Source organism: Sphaerulina musiva, assembly GCF_000320565.1.
Source record: "Sphaerulina musiva SO2202 unplaced genomic scaffold SEPMUscaffold_5, whole genome shotgun sequence".
Lineage (NCBI taxonomy): Eukaryota > Fungi > Ascomycota > Dothideomycetes > Mycosphaerellales > Mycosphaerellaceae > Sphaerulina > Sphaerulina musiva.
The window spans coordinates 132,490-152,196 of record NW_016017387.1 but is presented as its reverse complement, the minus strand read 5'-3'; the positions used below and the strand labels follow the sequence as shown (position 1 = coordinate 152,196).

Here is a 19,707-nt window from a genome sequence, read left to right as displayed (position 1 = left end):
TTGTTGTTGTCGGTATTGATCCTCCTCCTCCTCCTCCTCCAGGATTCGTATAAGCTAAATTCTTGCAGCCCATAATTTATTGAATTCAGAATCTTGGTGGTTGAACTTCATTTTCTTCTTCATTACCATCGTTCTTGAATGGTGGGAGGGGTATTGCGAGGTTGGTTCGGGCTGGAGAGAACAGGGCGAGAGGTTATAGAGTAGGCAAGTCTATGTATGTGGTGGCTGTGAAGAGTCAGCATGGAGGCGTTTCGAGGGCGGATGGATGGGCACGAGGTCGTTTGATGCCATGTTTTTTTTTTCGGGGTACACGACATGTGGAGCTTGGAGATGGGTGTGGTGCGCCATGCTTATATAGGTAGGTACGGTAGGTAGGTAGCTTGGGGTAAGCAAGTAAGCGAGGAAGGGGTGAACATAATTGACATTCATCTTCATATGCGCTCTGAACAATCCTGGCTCTTTCAGGTATCTTCATGTCAACAACACCGGCGCCATCTTCTTGAACGATTAAAAAAACTACATCTCGTCGAATGCACATTACGCACTTGCAGCGACATCCTCTCTCCGAGGCGCTCTTCGAGAACCACCTCCTCCTGAATTCCTGTTCGTGCCAGGACGATTAAGTGTGTATTTGGCGAACGCGCGTGCAAGTGCCTTTTTACACGACACCTTCTGACTGCCAACGAAGCTGTCAATGGCAACAGCTATGGCACGATCAATGTCGTGAGCATTGCAGTATTCACTAAGTCGCATCTTGGCAAAGGATTCGCTGATGCGGAGGATGGATTCGAGATGACGGACCTGCAACACTGGTTAGTACACTATGCCGTTGTACTGTGCATATGGAAGTTAGTGCTTACTGTAATGGGGTATGCACCGGTCGCCAGTGATTCTCGCCTCATGTCTGCGAATAACCGAGCAATCTTGTCCTGATCGATCTGGTAAAGCTTGGGCCGGCAGTGTTCACGTGCGTAGAGAATGTACTTGCGAAGTAACTCTTGTGGTATGACGGTCTTTGGCCCAGCCGTGGTCTCCTCACCATCAACTTCCATGCTCTGCGGTGCATCGGTCTGCGTTTGTGAGCCGAGAGCTGAGCTCATCACAGGATGTGCTCGGCCATGGCTGTTGACCACGAATTGAGCCAATCGCTCGTCCTCTGCAGGGTCAACAGTGTCTCGCACAACGCACAGGATGTCAAATCGGGATAAAATCGGTTCTGTCAGTTCCACGTTCTGGCTGAATGGGACCGTGCCGTTGTAACGACCACCAATAGGATTGGCTGCTGCAATGACTGCACATCGAGCCTGTAATGTTGTCACAATACCGGCTTTGGATATCGAGATGGTCTGTTGTTCCATGGCTTCGTGGATACTCGTTCGGTCTTGATCGTTCATCTTGTCAAACTCATCAATCAGACAAGTGCCTCTATCAGCAAGGACGAGCGCGCCGCCTTCCAGTGTCCACTCTGCTGTAAGTGGATCTCTCCGCACGCTTGCAGTGAGACCGACTGCCGAAGCACCCTGACCAGTGGCAAAGACTGCCCGATGTGCTGTGCTCTCAATATACTTGAGCACTTGCGATTTGGCAGTTCCAGGATCTCCCAGCAGAAGCAGGTTGATATCACCACGGATCGCGTGCTTTCCCTGTGCCACTTTGGACACGCCACCAAACAGAGACAGGGCGACAGCAGTCTTGATATCGTCATGGCCGTATATGGACGGCGCAATAGACTGTACAATCTTCTCCACAATCTTCGGATCTTTGCTCAGTTGTCGGATTTTGCGCTCGTCATCTTCTGTCAACCTGAACCCAGCAAGCTGATCGTGCGTTTTCACTACATGATTGGCTTCCAGTATCGTTGCGAACACTGGAAAACCATTCTTGTTGTTAAGCTGCGCATCATAGTTGTTTCGGTACACACCCGTGATCTCGACCTCCTCTCCTGGCTTGGCAGAATCGATCAAGTCCCACAGCAGGATAACTTCTCGGTGTCGTGGCAGACGACCTGCAGGCACCGTTCCAGGAGACTCCTGCAATGTAAGTTTCTGGTAATTCCGATACACCGTCTTTTCACTATTGAGCGTGAAGGGTCCTCGAGATTGGCAATTCTGACAAAAGGAAAGTTTGACTTCCGCATTGCTGTCCTGAGGAAACGGTCCAAGGGTGATGCCGCACTTGGTGCAGTCGAACTTGACGTACTTCAGTTGTGGGAAAACGCCCGTTCTGCGCGTGACCACGCCACTCACGCGAAGGAGACAATTGAGATGGCTTTGACGCAGTTGACGAAGAGTGTAGGAGACGGGCAGATTCGTAATGCGGACGTGCAGCTCCGAATGGATTCTCTCGTAGTCCGGGTAGTGATACAGAGCGACTTCGAGGGCCACCGCATCGAAGATGGGCAGGATAGAAGCAGGCACATTGACCAAGAAGTAGGCCAAGGTTGGCTTCGACTGCGAGAGATGATCCCAGTCGACTTCTAATGACTCGGCGTTGACTTCTCCCAGTGTTCGAATACGCACGCCATATACGGAAGTGCCAGCAGTATCCGTATATTCGGTCAGAAAGGATTTGAACTCGCGTGCAACAGTTTTGTGAACAGCGGGGAGTGACACCCAGTCCGTCAAGCTCGCCGCCTTTACATCTGCAAGTGCTTCCAATGAAAGCTCTTCTGCCATGATATCGTCGTGCATGTCCATGTCATCGGGGTCTTCGTCAAACCGATGTCGTCGTCGCCGTGGCTGGCGTGTGAGGTCCATCACATCCTCCTCCTCGTCTGGCAAGAAAGCGCCGGGCAGTCTGCGTTGTCGTGCAAGTTCTCGATCACGACGATTAAGGCGGGCTTCAAGCGCTCTCCTGGATGCGGCATCCATTTGCTCGTACTCCTCTTCATCGTCAATGTCTGCTCCGCGATAAGTGTCATTGTCATTGCGGTCGTAGTCGCGATCGAAGTTGTCGCCAAACAGATCGATGCCAGCATCGTCTTCTGCCATCTCGTCCGCATCGTCGATGTCCTGAATGAGATCCTCCTCCGGGTCAAGATTGTCATCCTCCTCGATGTCGTCGTCGCCGCCGGGAAACACTGGTGGAGAAGATGCGGGAGCTACAGAGGGTCAGTTCGGCATACTTCCTGAGAACAGCAAGCGACTGACGACTCGAAGGTGGTGCTGCGCCAGACGAAGGCATGTCGTCCTCGGCATCTCTACCACGTTTGCGCCCACCAGGCGCAGGGCGGCCTCGATTCGCAGAAGACATGTTGGGTCGCAGTGGTGAGCTGAAGAAGGTCAGTATACTGCGCGGAGATGGTGTTGTTTTGAGGATATCTACCTCATGGTGTGTGGTGTAGGCAGAGAGTGTGAGTGAGAGGCAGAGAGTAGAGTCGAGGCGCTTGCAGGGTCAGCTAGAATCAATTTACGCGTGAAACACGAAATAACCACGACGCGTCCCAGTACGCTCATGCACAAAAGTGGCGACCAGTATCGCGTGCGCGGTGATGCCTTAACGCGTCTTTCATCAATCGTCGGACACTTCATCACGAACTTCGCCGGCCTTTCTCCTGACTTCCCACTCTGGATACTATACCACGTCGACATATCAAACATACCAAAACCACACCCGGACCGCCGCCGCCACCATGGGCTCCAGGCCTGAGCTGAAGGTGGACGATGAGGCCGGTTTCGTCAAGAATTTCCACCAACTCGAGATCAACAAGCCGACAGACACGGTCCGGATATTCGACCGGGGAGAATATCTCTCGGCACATGGCGACGATGCCGAATTCATCGCTCGAGTGCAGTACAAGACCTCTGCAGTGCTCAAGACGCTGGGGAGAAGTCCCGGACTGCCATCCGTCACCATGACCATTACTGTCTTTCGGACGTTCCTTCGAGAAGCCATCTTTCGTTTGGGGAGACGAATAGAAGTGCTCGAGTCATCTGGTCGTGGGCAATGGGCAGTGACGAAGCAAGCATCGCCCGGAAACCTGCAGGATATTGAGGATGACCTCGGTGGGCACGTCGACTCTGCGCCCATCATACTGTCGGTCAAAGTATCGGCCAAAGCAAACGAGGCACGCAACGTGGGTGTCTGCTTCGCCGATGCCAGTGTTCGAGAGCTTGGAATCAGCGAGTTTGTGGACAATGACATATACTCCAACTTTGAGTCGCTGATCATCCAGCTCGGCGTGAAGGAATGCTTGATTCAGGTCGACACTACGAAGAAGGATGCGGAATTGCACAAGCTGAAGACAATAGCCGACAACTGCAACTGCGCAATAGCAGAGCGGCCGGCTGGCGACTTTGGAAAGCAAGACATTGAGCAAGATCTGACCCGAATACTGCGAGACGAGAAGGCAGGAGGTACCTTGCCTCAGACGGACCTCAAGCTAGCGATGGGCTCAGCTGCGGCACTGATCAAATATCTTGGAATCATGTCAGATCCTAGCAATTTTGGCCAGTACCAGCTGTACCAGCACGATCTGAGCCAATACATGAAACTGGACTCATCAGCGCTGAAAGCACTGAATCTGATGCCAGGACCCAGGGATGGCTCCAAGACCATGAGTCTCTACGGCCTACTCAATCACTGCAAGACACCCGTTGGCAGTCGGTTGCTCGCACAGTGGTTGAAGCAGCCTCTGATGAGTTTGGAGGAGATCGAGAAACGACAACAGCTGGTAGAGGCTTTTGTGAATGACACCGAATTGAGACAAACATTGCAGGAAGACCACCTTCGATCAATACCCGACCTGTACCGACTGGCAAAGAAATTTCAGCGGAAGAAGGCCAACCTGGAAGATGTTGTCCGAGCTTACCAAGTGGCTATTCGCCTGCCTGACTTCATTGGCACCTTTGAAGGAGTCATGGACGAAACATACAAGGATGCTCTTGATGCTGTCTATACAAACAAGCTGCGAGATCATTCTGACAGCTTTGTCAAACTTCAAGAAATGGTGGAGACCACAGTCGACCTGGAAGCACTCGACAACCACGAGTTCATTATCAAGCCCGAATTTGATGATACGCTCCGTGTCATTCGAAAGAAGCTCGACAAGCTCCGATATGATATTGACAAAGAGCACCGACGTGCTGGAGACGACCTAGGAATGGACACCGAGAAAAAGCTGCTTCTGGAAAACCACCGAGTGCATGGCTGGTGCTTCCGTTTGACACGAGCAGAAGCTGCCGTCATTCGCGGCAAGAAACAGTACCCAGAGATTGCAACTCAGAAGAACGGCACGTACTTCACCACACCCAGGCTCTCAGAGATGCGACGCGAGTTTGACCAGCTATCGGAGAACTATAACAGAACACAAAGCGGACTTGTCCAGGAGGTCGTCAATGTAGCAGCTTCTTACAGTCCAGTCATCGAGCAACTCGCCGGTGTCCTGGCTCATCTCGATGTGATTGTCAGCTTCGCCCACGTCTCCGTTCACGCACCCACAGCCTACGTCCGACCGAAGATGCACCCTCGCGGCACTGGCAGCACCATTCTCAAGGAAGCTCGACACCCGTGCATGGAGATGCAAGATGATATCCAATTCATCACCAACGACGTCTCTCTGACCCGCGAATCCTCGGAATTCCTCATCATCACTGGCCCCAACATGGGCGGCAAATCGACCTACATCCGCCAAATCGGTGTCATTGCCCTCATGGCACAGATAGGCTGTTTTGTGCCTTGCTCCGAAGCCGAACTCACCCTGTTCGACTGCATTCTCGCCCGTGTCGGAGCCAGCGACAGCCAACTCAAAGGCGTCAGTACCTTTATGGCCGAAATGCTCGAAACCTCCAACATCCTCAAAACCGCCACGAAAGAATCCCTCGTCATCATCGATGAACTCGGGCGAGGTACCAGCACCTACGACGGCTTCGGTCTCGCCTGGGCCATTAGCGAACACATCATCACCGAAATTGGCGCATATACCATGTTCGCCACCCATTTCCACGAACTCACCGCTCTGGTCGACACACATCCCCAAGTCCAAAACCTGCACGTCGTAGCGCATATCGAGAATGGGAATGAGGAAGGAGGAGAAGACGTCCACATGACGAATAGTGGCAACAACAATCATCGCCGCCGCGAAGTCACATTACTCTACAAAGTCGTCCCCGGAATCTCCGATCAATCCTTCGGAATCCACGTCGCAGAACTCGTCCGCTTTCCTCAAAAAGTCGTCAACATGGCGAAACGCAAAGCTGAAGAACTCGAAGATTTCTCTGGCAGTGGTAGTGGTAGTGGTGGTCAAAGTAATAAAACCGATCAGGATCGCGAAACCTCAGGATCAAATCTTTCACATGCGGCTGCTACTGCGACGGCATCAACAAAACAAGAAGACGTCGAAGAAGGTAGTCGATTACTCAAGGCAATGTTACACAAATGGAAAGAGCAAGTCGAAGCGGAAAATTTGGATTCCGAGGCACAGGTGCAGAGGATGAAGGACTTGGTGCGAGGGGATGCGAAGTTATTGGCGAATCCGTTTTTTCAAGGTGTCAAGGCTTTGTGAAAAGAGTGGGATTGAGTGGTTCAAGTGAGTGAGGTGGGAAAAGAGTGGGAAATTCCATAACATCGCTATGCTTCATATGGCTTCCATTGTAGATGTTAAAAACTGTCAAGATAAGGTAGGTACGTGTATATCTGAAATTGATACTGTGCATCTCATTTCACCACGAGCGTCAAGAATCAAAAGAGTCGGGGAAAAAAGGGTATTCTCAAATTTTCACACCAATCAAGATAGGGTCATCATTCTGTTTCGAAGATCTGCAATATCGCTACAAGAAATATTCCGTTGCTTCCCGCTTTCCTTTGCTCCCCAAACAGCCAGCGATTGTTGTACTCAAGAGTTCCGCTGCCTGCCGTATACAATGCTCCCAAGCAAAAAGCGGGAAAGTCGGAGATGCCAAAAACAAAACGCTCGCTTTTGCTGGTGATAGTGGTAGTAATGATGCTCGATCTATGCGGTCGTCTTCTCTTCGATCGTGGCGGTTTTCACGCCATCAGTCACCTCAGGGACACCATTCTCGGCACCAGCAGTTGTCGAAGCGGATCCGTTGACTTGCTTCTCGGAAGTAGCAGGCTTTGCTTCGGTAGATTCAGCCTCGAGTCTGTCGATTTCCTTTTGGGCGTTGGCGATGTTCTCCTTCGTCTTACGATCCTGGTCCTTCTTCCAGAACTCGAGTTTCTCCTTGAGTGTCTCAACGACGGATGGCACGTCGGCTTGCGACATTGGTGGGTCGACATTAACCTTCGCCAGTGCAGAGATGGTACCGAGATCGAGATTGAACTTGCTGGTGGTTTCAGGAGCAGGTGAAGCAGTACCATTGGCTGCGCCTTTTCTGCCCTTCTTCTTCTTTCCGCCGCCACCAACGAAATACGCCTCTTCTTCTTCACCCTTCTTCTTCAGAGCAGTCCCTTTGATGCCGGCGTCGTCGACCTTGCGGAAATCAGTAGCGGCAAATTGACCAGGTCCAGTGACTTGTTGCGTATCAACAGCAGACCCGAAGCGAGCGAGCAGCGAGCGGGTAGTGCGAATCTCATCATCGTAGGCAGGCGCACTTGCATCCTCGAGCTTGGACTTTGCTGCTTCTTGTCTCTTGCCGCGGTGGTATGCATCATTCTCGGCTCGTCTCTTCTCCTCGCGGATGCGCTTAGCCTCACGCTCGTACTCGACAGCGGCGCGGCGTTGCGTGTAGTATTGGTCTTTGAGCTCCTTGACAGCGGCGTATTTCTTCTGCTGCTGCTCGTGAATCTTGGTTCTTTCGTCGCGCAGAGCGTTCAAGTTCTTGTACGCGTCGTCCTGCTCGGCCTTGATCTTGTCCAGCTCAGTCGTGATTTGAGTGTAACGGTCCGACAGTGCACGGGAAGCTGGGTCATCAAGCTGCTTCTTGAGTTCCGCAATTTCTGCCTTCACCTGATCAATGGACTTTTGTATATCGTTGAGCTCGCCAAACGACTTCTTCGTCAGGTTCAATTTGCCAATCTCCTCGAGGACCTTCCTCTCCTCGACGATCTTCATACTGCCGGTGTCGACCTGCGCACGTAGGCGATCAATTTCCTGTTGCACATCGTCGGCGCTTTGGAATTTGTTCTTGCCACGCTTCTCCTTGGACTCTTGGATTCGCGCCTTGAGCTTCTCATCGAGACGCTTCATCTGATCCAAGACCTGTGACCTCCCGCTCTTGCTACTTTGCTGGCTGTCACGGATGGTCTTCAATTCGGCGCGGAGCTCAGCCTGGCGCTTGCCCGAGGGAGAGTCCTTGTTGTTCGGCTTTGCATTGTCGAGCTTGGCCTTGATCTGCTTCTATTGAGTTGTTAGCATCGTATACCCGGACCGGATGCAAATCAGCTAGCGGGCGCCTGCATGTCCACCTGTACTTGTGCAAAGTCGAAGTCAGACATGATGCAGGTGCCCGTAGTCCCTGTCGGCGCGGATGCATGTATGCGATCTCGCAAGCATTGCTGTGGAGCTCACTGCCACTCCGGCTGCCATTCCACGATGCTCCGCCATATAACCCACGCCGCACTATTGTCACATCGCCGTCGAAGTCGACACAGTGATGTTTGACTGCGGCGCTGAAACCGGGGGGTCGCTGGAAGTTGTCTCATGTTCACGTACCAGGCGTTCCTCCTCAACCTTCAATTCCTTCTCGGCTTGTGCGAGATTCTTTTTGTATACCTCCTCGTCGGGTCGCTCTGGCTTCGTCACGGGCGTCGCGGCCGCAGGGGCCGCTTTAGTGGCAGTTTCGGCCATGGTCGAAGGTGTAGTGTATCAGTAGAAGTCTGAAAAGTGGCGGTCGTGGTGGAATATATCGTCAATGTCGTTCCATTCAAGTCGTTCTAGACAAGTATGCGCAGGCACTGTGCCAAGATTTCGCTAGACCACGGAAGACGGGAGCGTGTGAAGGTGTCGGATCTTGCTCTTGATTGGCTACCGTAGCGAAGTAGGGTCTGATGACTGACACTAGGACTCAAGTGAACCAGACTCCGCGGACGGTATCCCTTCGCACGTGCCCTGAGCCCTCCGGGCCTCCGAGAGGACTTCATTTCGTGCTTGGTATATAGCATATAGGGACAACAGACCGGATCTATCAGGTCCTGCCTGGCCATGGTCAGTTCCAGCCATTTGTGATTATATATGCCTCCCGCAGGGCAGTGTTTGTCTCTTGTCTCTACTCTCTCATATGTTTGTCTGCTCGACAAACGCACGCATCGCCTATGATCCCTTCATAATGGACAGTCCAGCCCTATCCACCTCCTTCGGGATCCTGGGGGCGGTATTCTGGTCCATCCAACTCCTCCCTCAAATCTGGCTCAACTATAGACGTCACAATGCCATAGGTCTCCAGCCCACGATGATGATGCTCTGGGCATGGGCAGGAGTTCCCCTGGGGATCTACAATATCGTACGGGACCTTAATGTTGCTCTGCAGGTCCAACCGCAAATCCTGACTGTACTGAGTCTTGTGACTTGGATTCAATGCTACTACTACGAGAACAAGTGGTCTCTGTGGAAAGCCGTAGGCGTTGTGGTCCCAGTTGCGGCTTTGATGGCAAGTGTTGAGCTGGGACTGGTGTTCGCCCTCCGACATGGGGTGGAAGGAGGAGTGGACTGGCCTGTGACGTTGATGGCTGTACTTGCTGCGCTGTTGTTGGCGTTGGGGGTCTTGAGACATTACTGGGATATCTATGTACATCGTACAGTTCGTGGTATATCCTTTATCTTTGTCGGAATTGATGCTCTAGGGGACCTGGCTTCCATTATCTCTGTCCTCTTTGAAAAGCACCTGGATGTCCTGGCTCTAGCTATCTATGGAGTGGAGCTGGCTTTATGGACTGGCATCTTTGCCGCCGGCGGTTACTACAACCTGGTCCCGTGGCTGAGGCAAAGTCGGGTGGGCAAAGCAAGCCAGCATGAGCAGCCTCAGTCAGCCATCGAAGCAAACGCAGTCAGGATGCATGATCTGCCGTCGTCTACGTCTGTATTCCGGACGCCATCATCAGATCTGGAGCTTCGATCTCGCAAGATGCCAGCAAATCTCGAGCCTTGACAAGACGACAAACTCCTGGTGTGTTCGATATGGGTACCGCATTACGAGAGGATACCTTACCAGAGCTCATACCATTGCTGTAAGGAATTGGAGCACTCTGCAAATACTATACCGTCTGCACGACGTCGAACCGAGCTTTCGTATAGGCGATCCATCTCTTTTGCACGACAAAGTGTATGCTCGTCGTAAGCTGTTACACAGATCCCGGAGGACCGCTATGGGCAGGGAGAAGTTGTGCCATGATACCTTCCCACAAGCGCTCGCCCCTAGACCAGGCGCGATTGAATGATTGTGACAACCTTCGCTTTGGCCAGTTGGACGTCCTAGGCATTATGGTGCCCAAAAGGGTCCATCTGGAGACTGCGCTCTGTTGGACTCTTCGCAAGCTCCAGCCCTTCCAAGGTGTGCCCATTATATGGTCCAACGCGCCCACTGCGCGGACGTGCGAGGCGTTATCCCCACGGTGGCATCAATCCCTGCTGTTCCTCTGTTTTGCCAAGATGGTACTGTAGTTTGTTCGGTTGCCATCGATGGTTCACCTCCGTTTGCCCGCTTGCTGCGCCCAGGTGTCAGTGAGGTCCCTGTAGGTAGGAAACTTGGGAAAGCCACGCCGGAAGGACGCGAGAGTGCCGCGCTCGTCGCTCTCAGACCGCGCTTAGATCCCAGATCAGTCTCTGGGTGTGCTCGTACTCGAGCAGCAGGTTATTGAGCATGCCGCAGCGACAGGCGCCATAATCGGGAGGTCAGGGGCTAGATTCCAGCAAGAGTTGGTCGTCGCTGAAGGGGACGAAGGTGTCTGTCAATCGAGGATACTCCCTAGGTAAGGGGACGAAGGTGTTTGTCAATCGAGGACGCTTCCTAGGTAAAAGGCTCTATACGATTCGAGTCTGTATTCTCGACCTCAATAAGGAAGATAGTGAACCTACGAGGCTTCCTATTTAAGCTATGTTGGACGCGTCGCGTCCTTTTCTACCTGCCTAATAGCAACTCGCTACCTAGATATCTGGACCTAGAACTACTCTACATACTCGTCCTAGGCCTCGATATTACTCTAAGGATCTCTCCCTTCTAGGTTAGTACTCTTTGCGTCTAGTATAGAGGTCGAATGGCGTCTGTTCTAATAAATATCTCGACTAGAAGTCCTCGACCTCCGACTCTAGTACCTAGACCCGGACGCTCCTTCTTTAAACAAATACGCGATTCACATAGACCCTATATCGTTAGCGCGCTTTTTGCGTCACAAGGCCTTAATAGCACTTACGACTATCCGCTTCTCTTCTTCTCTCTTCCTTTCTTCTTTACGCAACCTACCAAGAACATCGACGACCACAAGTATAGCACCACCATGTCCAACGAAACCAACTCTACTGGCGGCGGTAAGCTTTCACTTCTCCTTTCCCTCCCTTCGGCCTCTTACAGTGATACTGACGCAGCCTGTAACAGCTACCAGCCTCAAGAACGTTACTACCTTCACGTTCCCGACCAGCTTCAACACCGCTGTCGCCAGCGCTGAGACCGCGTCCATGTCCAGCGCACCTATCAATAACCCTGAGGGTCACCCAGTCACTCGCGCAAACACAGAAGCGGGCGACGTTTCGCAGCAATTCGTCCAGCTGCATATCAATCACATTGAAGCCAGGCTTCGCAACATCTCTTCGCTGTCGACTGTCAGCACAAATTATTCAGACGGTGGTAAGTCTTACAACCCTTCCCTTTTCCCCTCTTTGTCCTGTTGAATCGCTGCTATACCGAACCGCTTGACTGACTTCATTCCTTTTTCAGCCGCTTCTCTCCCTCTGCTGTCCAATGACACAAAGGACTCTGTCCATTGCCCAGAGTTTTCCAATTGGAGTGAGGACGCCGAGCAGCTCGTTCGCGCTGGGTTGGCGAAGCTGGCTCAGCTGGCAAAAGATGAGAACAAGAACGCGCCGGAGAAGTCGGAAGAGCAGTATTTTTCTGAGCACCTCAGCAAGTTGATCGCTGGCTGTGATATCAAATTTGATCCTTCATACCTGAAGTAAAAGAAGCCAATGGCAGAGCGATGTGAAATAACGATGAAAAATGAAATGAAAAATTCCTGCTTTGACCCCTTTTTTCTGTTTTCATATCGTCCCACTGAGCCAGGATATCCTATATCGTAACCTGTCAGAAAAGGTCCTTAATATCGGAGAGGAGCCCTTTTCTTTTTCCCTTTTTCCTTTTTTTCTGTTTTTCTGTTTTTCCTTCTTCCTACTGAGCCCAGATATCCTCTATCGTTACCCGAAAGAAATGTCTTTCGATATCAGAGAGGAGGCCCTTTTCTTTTTCTCTTTTTCCTTTTTTTTTCTCTTTTTTCTGTTTTTCCCATCTTCAGAATCATACCGAGCCCAGATATCCTACATCGTAACCCGAAAGAAATGTCTTTCGAGATCAGAGAGGGACTTTTCTTTTTCCCTTTTTCCTTTTTTTCTGTTTTTCTGTTTTTCCTTCTTCCTACTGAGCCAAGATATCCTACATCGTAAACCGTCAGAAAAGTGTCTTAATATCAGAGAGGAGCCTTACCTAGTATCTATTGTCTCTGTTTCCCTTTTTTACATCGTCCTACTAAGCCCAGATATCCTACATCGTATCCTAGAAAAAATGTCTTTCGAGATCAGAGAGGAGGTCTTTTTCTTTTTCTCCTTTCCCTTTTCTGTTTTTTTTTTTTCTGTTTTTCCCATTTTCAGAATTATACCGAGCCCAGATATCCTACATCGTAACCCGAAAGAAATGTCTTTCGAGATCAGAGAGGAGGTCCTTTTCTGTTTCCCTTTTTCCTTTTTTTTCTGTTTTTTCTATTTCCCTTTTCCCTTTTTTCTTTTTTTTTTCTGTTTTTCACATCTTCAGAATGATACTGAGCCCAAAGATCCTCTATCGTTACCCGAACGAAATGTCTTTAGAGATCAGAGAGGGAGGCTCTTTTCTTTTTCCCTTTTTCCCTTTTTGCTGTTTTTCTGTTTTTCTGTTTTTCTGTTTTCCACATCTTCAGAATCATACCGAGCCCAGATATCCTCTATCGTGTCCTAGAAAAAATGTCTTTCGAGATCAGAGAGGAGCCCCTTACCTAGTATCCATTTCTCCTGTTTTTCCTATCTTCAGAATCATACCGAGCCTAGAGATCCTCTATCGTGTCCTAGAAAAAATATCTCTCAATATCAGAGAGGAGTCCCTTACCTAGTATCTTTTCCCGTTCTCTGTTTTCCCTTCTTCCTACTAAGCCCAGATATCCTCTATCGTTACCCGAACGAAATGTCTTTCGATATCAGAGAGGAGCCTCCTTTCTTTTTGGTTTCTCTATTCTCTTTTTCTCAGATCTTTACAGGCACTGAGCCCAGATATCCTACGTCGTAACCCGGAAAAGAAAAAAATTGATATCAGAGAGGAGCTCTTTTGTATAGGTACCTCCTGTATATATCATGGTAAAAATCTGCCAAGCCTTAGCGCATTAACGGGCAGCGAATCATATTTTTTCTTTTTTTTTGTTTAAAAAAAAACAAAAGAATAAGTGAAGTTTTGCATGCTACCTGTAATTGACTGTCTGCAGCAAACATCTATACGGTCCGTGTCTTGAGCCTGGATCAAACCGGGCGTATAATGATACATATACATACCTATCCGACATGTAGTAACCAGAACCCCTGATACATTGCTCTCGGGGGGAAAAAACTCTCTTTCCATAGTAAGCTCCGATTTTTTTTTCTAGTTCTCCCTACTACTCCCCATGCAATGGTGAAACAAACTCCCCTGTCCCGTATGCCTCACACCCGATCATATCCCACAAAGTACATGAACCTACTCCTCTCGTGGCTTTTGAACTGTATCTGGCCTGGACAGGCTGCCTTGCGTCGGGATCATGACAAAGATGGTGCTGAAGTCCCCAACCCATTTTGATAATTCGCGCTCGGCGAAGAAGCTGGAGGAGGTCCCGACATGGAAGAGGATGACCGGTGATCCAGCCCCTGCCAGCCCGGAAACAGATCTCGCAAGGTCCGATAGCTGTCCTCCAATTGTGGCATATGCGGCGGGGCGGTCATATGCGCAGGCCCGGGAGCAGGCTTGCCTGATTGTTGTGATTGCTGCTGCTGTTGCTGTGCTGCGGCATCAGGCTGCGCCTTCGCCATCAGGTATGCCAGGTTCGCTTGCAGCCTTCTGAGGCTTTGAATGTATTCTTCCGAGGCCATGTGATCTGACTTGCCTTCACTTCGTGCCTGTTGGACTTGCTGCGGGCTCATCGCGCCGCCCTTGCCAGCGAGTTGGAGATTGTTGACTTCTTTCAAGAGCTCGTTGTTGATGTCGAACAGGAGAGCGGTGCGTTGTTGCTCCCGAGTCTCCGTCCCCGGCGACCGCGGTGAGCCAGGCGAGGCCCCCGTATTACTATTGCTGACGCTGTTCGGGGTATTGGGCAGAGGCGGAGCGGCCATGGGGTACTGTTTCGGCGGTGTTGGCTGATGTGCTGCCCCAGGCTGTGGAGACGTGCTGTTCCTCACGGACGGCTGCTGGTGGTGGAACTGGTGCGCCAATCTCGAGGGAGGCGGCCCAGAGGTGAAGTGGAAGCCTGCATGGTCATTCGGTCGTTAGAACGCTGACGTCCTCTACTGGAGCGCCAGTGCTTGGCAAGGAGGCTGAAGGGAGGGAAGGTGAAGCAAACAGCCGGTGCAGAGATTTGAGGGTAGGGACAGTGGGTCGAGTAGCAGGTGAAGAAAGGTAGGTAGCGACGACAGTGAAGGAGACAGACGCGACTTGTACTCACCATTGCCAACATGCTGCGGCTGCTGCTGGTGCTGGTGGTGGTGCTCCATGCTCCCGCCGGATGACACGCCTGCTGCTCCATGGCCATGCTGCTGCTGCTGCTGGTGCTGATGCGGATTGTAATGGTTCGTCGTCCCAGGGCTGAAAGCTTGTTGTGCGCTGTTCGCGGGAGCGGCGGCAGCAGAAGCAGCAGAAGCAGCAGCAGAGCCACCAACTGCTGCAGCGTGAGGATAATAATGGTTCAGAGAGGGATACGCCACGCCTCCATGTGTGCTGCCGTACGCTAATTCGCTGGCCATGCTTCGAATGGTCGAATCAGGTAATGCACGGAATATTGGCTTCGTTATCATCATTGCGCACCATCCACCGGCGACATGATGGATTCGAGGGGACGAGCGTGGTACATACCTTAGCGTCGATCGCCCTGAATAGCGCCAAACCCCTTCCCCTGCTTCTCCTTTTAGTACCACTGTACCACACACCTCCCGCGCTTTCAACCGACCGCCGTTTGGCTTGGAGAGTGAACACAGCTGCCACGCCGTCACAGAAGGGAATCATCGTTGACGAGGACGACAACAACTCCCGCCTCATATACGTCTACGTTCATCTGGTCATCGTATACACACATGCCTTCTGTGCGCGTAGTGGTGAGCCCTACGAGCCAGGAACGCAGCGGGAGGTACCACCGTATGAGTTTAGCCTCAACCGCCCGGCTCTAAATCAATCTCAAACCTACGCATAACTGCCGGCGAGCAGAGCTTCGGTACGTGATAGACGGTACCTACCTGAAAACCCGGCACTGCAGTACATCCTCATATATCCTGACGAGAGATACGACGAGACGGATTTGGGCCCGCCTACTTCACCTCAAAGAGAACAGCCAGACATGCAGTGAAGCCGACAATGAGACGAGTACATGATACTACCAATCTATACTGTACAATCATAGTCCATAGTTCCTCGCCTCGTCTGGTCTCAAGAGGCTCAGAAACAGTTCCAGGAACCCCTGGGGTTCTTCGAAGAAATCAAACATCATGATCCCCAACCTCTTACCGCTCATACCCTGCAACACAGACACCAGCTGCTGGTTCACACCACCTTGCGGCGTCAACGTCCCGTTCCCCAGCGCCAGAATCTGTGGAGTCAGAGGTGGTTCGTTATTCGTTTTGGTACTAGATGCGAATCCCCAGAACAGGCTGTCTGTGTGAAGATTGGAAGCGGCGCGATTGAGATGTGCCTCGGTGGCGTTCAGTTTCCACTGTATATTCTCTGCTGCTGTCGAATCACTCGGAGTGGAAGGGTGGTAGTAGTCCTCAATGTATGCTGTTGAGCCAGAAGTCGAATTGTAGACCAATTCGATGTTGTCGCCATCGTCCGTCCATTTGAGCGGGGAGAAGTGCAGGCCTGGTATACTGTCTTCGTAGGTGTCTGGGAGTAAGTCTAGGTCGAAGCGTTTGAGGAGTGTGATCTTGCCTCGAGCGTGGCCAAGAGTATCTAATTGGCCTCGAGCTTGTACAATGTACGACTGTGCAGACGGGGAAGTAAGAACTTGGTATAGTGCCAGCTGTGTCTGAGCATCATTTGCGCCATTTTCGTGTTGGAAGGACAGGAAGAGCGCCTCGCTAGGGTGCTGGTCTAGCCAGAGGTAGAATGCGTAGAGCACGTCTTCGACTGTGGCTGTCTCGGATTGGAGAGCGTTGCCGTGCCAGAAGACCAGATTCGTCCTCGTCACATCAAATGCGTATCGGAGATCAAAGACCCGAATCCCAGCATTGAGCATCTGAATCAGCGACTTCGACTGACATTTATAGTTTGCAGGATCTTGGGCAGAGATGTTGGCGAGTCCGTTGATATATTCCAAGGAGTCTTGAGTAGAATGGCTGTAGTTCCACGTCGCGGCGTCATGAGTCCCAGGCAAGTTCATATGTACAATCTTTGTCTCGTCGTGGTAGGCTTTCATCCATGTTGCCGTTTTTGGTTCCGATGTGTTTTCCGCCCCTAGGAGGGTCGAAGGGTCACCGAAGATGGGACTTGCATCTTTCAGCACCTTTCGCAGTGCCAGCGAGGCGAGTAGTGAGCCTGAACTAGCCCCTTTGTGGACAAGTGAAGACGAAGCTGGGAATCCCAGCGAGGGCCCAGAGAAAGTGGCCAAGGTGGCGAATATGAGAAGCATTGCGGCCAAGGCCATCGCAACGACCAGACCAGTACGCCGAGTGGGCATTGTTGCTGTGGTGGACCCCATGTTCCCGTGTGCTGGCCCACAAGCCTTATGTCCCAGATTCCATTGCTATGAATGACAGAGTGATGTGTACGATATGCAGGTGAAGTTGCAATGGCGTTCTGGACATGTAGATCGTCGTGTTTTTGAGTTTTGACTTTGAGCTGCCGGACAGTCCCTGATAGACGTTGACGCCATGTCTTGTTTTCTGGTATGGTCGCTGCTCTCAGTGGGTTCCACGAGAATGGTTCTCGGATTTGAAAGAGGTGTCGACGCTGGTCGCGAGCTGTACAGGGCTATGAAGATGAAAACGCATCTCTGGCGTTGGCAACACGGATATACCTCTCGTCGTCACGAAGGAGAAAGCGAGATTTTCTGATTACCTGTAGGTAGGCTGTAGGCTGTAGCAGTCGTTCCGAGACAAGCCTCTGCAAGCGTCCGGTTTTAGATTTTCAAATGCCGACAAGGGGTTCGAGCGGACGAGACTAATGTAGACCAGCTGCACGTTCGTCACATTCATGTATGAAGATGACTGTGTTCACAGCGTTGTACAGGGCAAGCGAAGGAGTGCTGAGTGGTCAGAAGACGGGAGTATTAACTTGAATCACACCCACTCGAGATAGGGACACTCGAGAGACCAGGTGGATGGACACTGGGGACTTGGACTCAACAAGGTTCATATCCGAAGGGAGCTTCTCCCTCAAGAATATCTGCTAACCCTTGAGAATATCCGCCGACTGTCTCGTCTTGTCCTCGAGTCTCCAAATCCTCCCTTGTCTTTACTCTCTACCTTCGAAAATTGATTTATTCTTCTTCTCCCTCCACCGTGCAGTTGGCGGCTGAAACTAAGAGGTAGTGAGACCACCGGCACCGACACCGTAGGAGGCAATACGAGCAAGTGGTGGGCGCGTGTCGCCGACGGTACGTGCCATCGGTCGACTCTTCACTGCGGTTAGAGGTACATCCAAATAGACTAGGGAAGAGGAGGTGCATATTTGGTTTACATCTGCTTGCTGCTCCCTGCTTGCTGCTCGCTGCTTGACACCGCCGCCCCTTTTGTCGCATGCCCTCTCGGGCCTCTACCTTTCTCCCCTCCCTTCCACCTCCTCAGACTACATTACAATAGACCAGCAAGAATGAGTGCGGCGTTGGGCGGTCCCCGTGGCTTCGCGCTAGCCCGTGTAGCTGTGATCTTCATTGTGGTCGTCACCATCTTTCTCTTGAGCGACACATGGCTGCCTACTGCAAGGGAGTACACCACCGAGCACATAGCGCCAGTACAACAAGAAGTAGATCATGACGACGCTGGGCCTGCACCCCCTCCTGGAGCACATGCGCCATCACCGACACCGACGCCGACTCCATCTCCAGCGACAACAACAGCACCAGCAGCAGCATCAGCAGCAGGATCCGATGCCGAGTGCATGCACCTACCTGGCGCCGACAGGGTCATGGTCATGCTGAAGACGGGAGCGACAGAGCTGTATCAGAAGCTGCCCGCGCACTTCATCACCACTTTCAAGTGTGTGCCCAATTTCATGGTCTTCTCCGATCTGAACCAGAGCTTCGCCGACGTCCCCATCTACGATGCGATCGCGCCCGTCAGCAAAAAGATCCGGCAAGAGCATGAGGACTTTAAGCTGTATAGAGACATTGAAAAGTGGCAGCGCGAAGGCCAGGATATGAGCAAGCTGCAAGGCGACAATGGCTGGAACTTGGACAAGTGGAAGTTCATGCCCATGTTCCATCAAGTCTTTGAGACGGCCAGCGACGACATCGACTGGTTCGTGATGATGGAGGCAGATACGAGCTTGTCGTGGCTGAATTTACTCCTTTGGCTCCAGACTATGGATCCGAAGCAGCCATACTATCTGGGCGCACAGAATGTGATCGGCCAGACGGAATTCGGTCATGGAGGCAGTGGCATTGTCGTGTCGAGGAAAGCAGCAGACGTCCTCGAGGCAGCGCGCTACAACGCAGGTAAAGAGGTGTATGATCAGCAATGGGAGGAGGAAATCGCCAAATCCTGCTGCGGAGATGAGATTATCGCTCGCGCATTCCACGCCGTAGACATTCCTCTCACCCACGCCTGGCCACTCATCCAGGGCGAGACGATCAGTACCGTCGACTTCACCGACCACCACTGGTGTACGCCCCCTCTCACCTGGCACCACGTCAACCCCATCCAAGTAGACTCATACTGGCAATTCCAACTCGACTGGGCGCACGAACACGGCTGGAACAAACCCTACCTCTACAGAGACGTCTTCGAACGCTTCCTCGCCCAACACGTCTCCGTGAACCGCACAAGCTGGAATAATCTCTCCAAAGACAAGAAATTCGTCGCTCCCGCGCTCGCCACTGACGAGGATCCGGATTTCTACCTCTTGGAAGACTACCAACAACGTGCCATCCAATCCGAAGAACTCTGCGCGGAAGCCTGTATGCGCGAGGGAGAGGGCGAATGTATTCAATGGATGTACACGCCGGGCAGATGTCACTTGGGGAAAGATATTCGCTTCGGGCAGAGTGATGAACGAGAAGAGGAGCATTGGAATTGTGGCTGGATACAGGATCGCATTGCACAGTTCAAGAAGAGACACAAGTCGTGCGAAATTATGTGGCAAGGGCCGTAGTGAATGGGTGTTTGTGAACATCTGAATCATGCGCTACCTTTTG

At 51.7% G+C, this 19,707-nt stretch overlaps 9 protein-coding genes across 9 annotated transcripts; 5 read left to right on the top strand and 4 right to left on the bottom strand.

Annotated features, from left to right (window-relative positions):
• Nucleotides 1-367: 367 nt before the first annotated feature.
• SEPMUDRAFT_163552 (MCM-domain-containing protein) lies at nucleotides 368-3,313 on the bottom strand. The gene is made up of 3 exons (XM_016908067.1): nucleotides 3,150-3,313; nucleotides 861-3,100; nucleotides 368-801 (listed from the first exon to the last, which is right to left on the bottom strand). The coding sequence occupies exons 1-3, from the start codon at nucleotides 3,250-3,252 to the stop codon at nucleotides 538-540; spliced, it is 2,607 nt and encodes an 868-aa protein (XP_016760515.1). The 5' UTR covers nucleotides 3,253-3,313; the 3' UTR covers nucleotides 368-537.
• A 288-nt stretch (nucleotides 3,314-3,601) lies between these two features.
• SEPMUDRAFT_149084 (DNA mismatch repair protein MSH2) lies at nucleotides 3,602-6,658 on the top strand. Its single transcript, XM_016905329.1, has one exon. The coding sequence runs from the start codon at nucleotides 3,632-3,634 to the stop codon at nucleotides 6,500-6,502; it is 2,871 nt and encodes a 956-aa protein (XP_016760514.1). The 5' UTR covers nucleotides 3,602-3,631; the 3' UTR covers nucleotides 6,503-6,658.
• A 33-nt stretch (nucleotides 6,659-6,691) lies between these two features.
• Nucleotides 6,692-8,786, bottom strand: SEPMUDRAFT_149083 (nuclear segregation protein). The gene is made up of 2 exons (XM_016905328.1): nucleotides 8,612-8,786; nucleotides 6,692-8,296 (listed from the first exon to the last, which is right to left on the bottom strand). Exons 1-2 carry the CDS (start codon nucleotides 8,744-8,746, stop codon nucleotides 6,950-6,952), a joined length of 1,482 nt encoding a protein of 493 aa, XP_016760513.1. The 5' UTR covers nucleotides 8,747-8,786; the 3' UTR covers nucleotides 6,692-6,949.
• A 438-nt stretch (nucleotides 8,787-9,224) lies between these two features.
• Nucleotides 9,225-10,043, top strand: SEPMUDRAFT_141314 (PQ-loop-domain-containing protein; the record flags this gene model as incomplete). Its single annotated transcript, XM_016902960.1, has 1 exon — nucleotides 9,225-10,043. The coding sequence occupies one exon, from the start codon at nucleotides 9,225-9,227 to the stop codon at nucleotides 10,041-10,043; it is 819 nt and encodes a 272-aa protein (XP_016760512.1).
• SEPMUDRAFT_125598 (uncharacterized protein) lies at nucleotides 9,832-11,150 on the top strand. Its single transcript, XM_016902000.1, has one exon. The coding sequence runs from the start codon at nucleotides 10,459-10,461 to the stop codon at nucleotides 10,750-10,752; it is 294 nt and encodes a 97-aa protein (XP_016760511.1). The 5' UTR covers nucleotides 9,832-10,458; the 3' UTR covers nucleotides 10,753-11,150.
• A 238-nt stretch (nucleotides 11,151-11,388) lies between these two features.
• Nucleotides 11,389-12,064, top strand: SEPMUDRAFT_107917 (uncharacterized protein; the record flags this gene model as incomplete). Its single annotated transcript, XM_016900707.1, has 3 exons — nucleotides 11,389-11,419; nucleotides 11,487-11,735; nucleotides 11,826-12,064. 3 exons carry the CDS (start codon nucleotides 11,389-11,391, stop codon nucleotides 12,062-12,064), a joined length of 519 nt encoding a protein of 172 aa, XP_016760510.1.
• A 1,903-nt stretch (nucleotides 12,065-13,967) lies between these two features.
• SEPMUDRAFT_163547 (uncharacterized protein) lies at nucleotides 13,968-15,149 on the bottom strand (the record flags this gene model as incomplete). Its single annotated transcript, XM_016908066.1, has 2 exons — nucleotides 14,812-15,149; nucleotides 13,968-14,616 (listed from the first exon to the last, which is right to left on the bottom strand). Coding segments are annotated over exons 1-2 (945 nt in total), but the record flags the coding sequence as incomplete, so codon positions are not given.
• A 604-nt stretch (nucleotides 15,150-15,753) lies between these two features.
• SEPMUDRAFT_45255 (PLC-like phosphodiesterase) lies at nucleotides 15,754-16,983 on the bottom strand (the record flags this gene model as incomplete). The annotated part of the gene is made up of 1 exon (XM_016908960.1): nucleotides 15,754-16,983. The coding sequence occupies one exon, from the start codon at nucleotides 16,981-16,983 to the stop codon at nucleotides 15,754-15,756; it is 1,230 nt and encodes a 409-aa protein (XP_016760508.1).
• A 1,466-nt stretch (nucleotides 16,984-18,449) lies between these two features.
• On the top strand, nucleotides 18,450-19,640 carry SEPMUDRAFT_20468 (uncharacterized protein; the record flags this gene model as incomplete). Its single annotated transcript, XM_016908330.1, has 1 exon — nucleotides 18,450-19,640. A coding segment is annotated over one exon (1,191 nt), but the record flags the coding sequence as incomplete, so codon positions are not given.
• Between the last annotated feature and the right edge of the window lie 67 nt (nucleotides 19,641-19,707).

What these genes read in the sequence shown, in the direction of transcription:
- SEPMUDRAFT_125598 (XM_016902000.1), top strand. Translation starts at nt 10,459, where the DNA reads ATGGTCCAACGCGCCCACTGCGCGGACGTGCGAGGCGTTATCCCCACG.
- SEPMUDRAFT_149083 (XM_016905328.1), bottom strand. Translation starts at nt 8,746, where the DNA reads ATGGCCGAAACTGCCACTAAAGCGGCCCCTGCGGCCGCGACGCCCGTG. An exon ending in AGGTTGAGGAGGAACGCCTG is followed by an intron (nt 8,297 to 8,611) that starts GTACGTGAACAT and finishes ACAACTCAATAG; the next exon opens with AAGCAGATCAAGGCCAAGCT.
- SEPMUDRAFT_163552 (XM_016908067.1), bottom strand. Translation starts at nt 3,252, where the DNA reads ATGTCTTCTGCGAATCGAGGCCGCCCTGCGCCTGGTGGGCGCAAACGT. An exon ending in CGCAGCACCACCTTCGAGTC is followed by an intron (nt 3,101 to 3,149) that starts GTCAGTCGCTTG and finishes GACCCTCTGTAG; the next exon opens with CTCCCGCATCTTCTCCACCA. An exon ending in CCGGTGCATACCCCATTACA is followed by an intron (nt 802 to 860) that starts GTAAGCACTAAC and finishes CCAGTGTTGCAG; the next exon opens with GTCCGTCATCTCGAATCCAT.
- SEPMUDRAFT_149084 (XM_016905329.1), top strand. Translation starts at nt 3,632, where the DNA reads ATGGGCTCCAGGCCTGAGCTGAAGGTGGACGATGAGGCCGGTTTCGTC.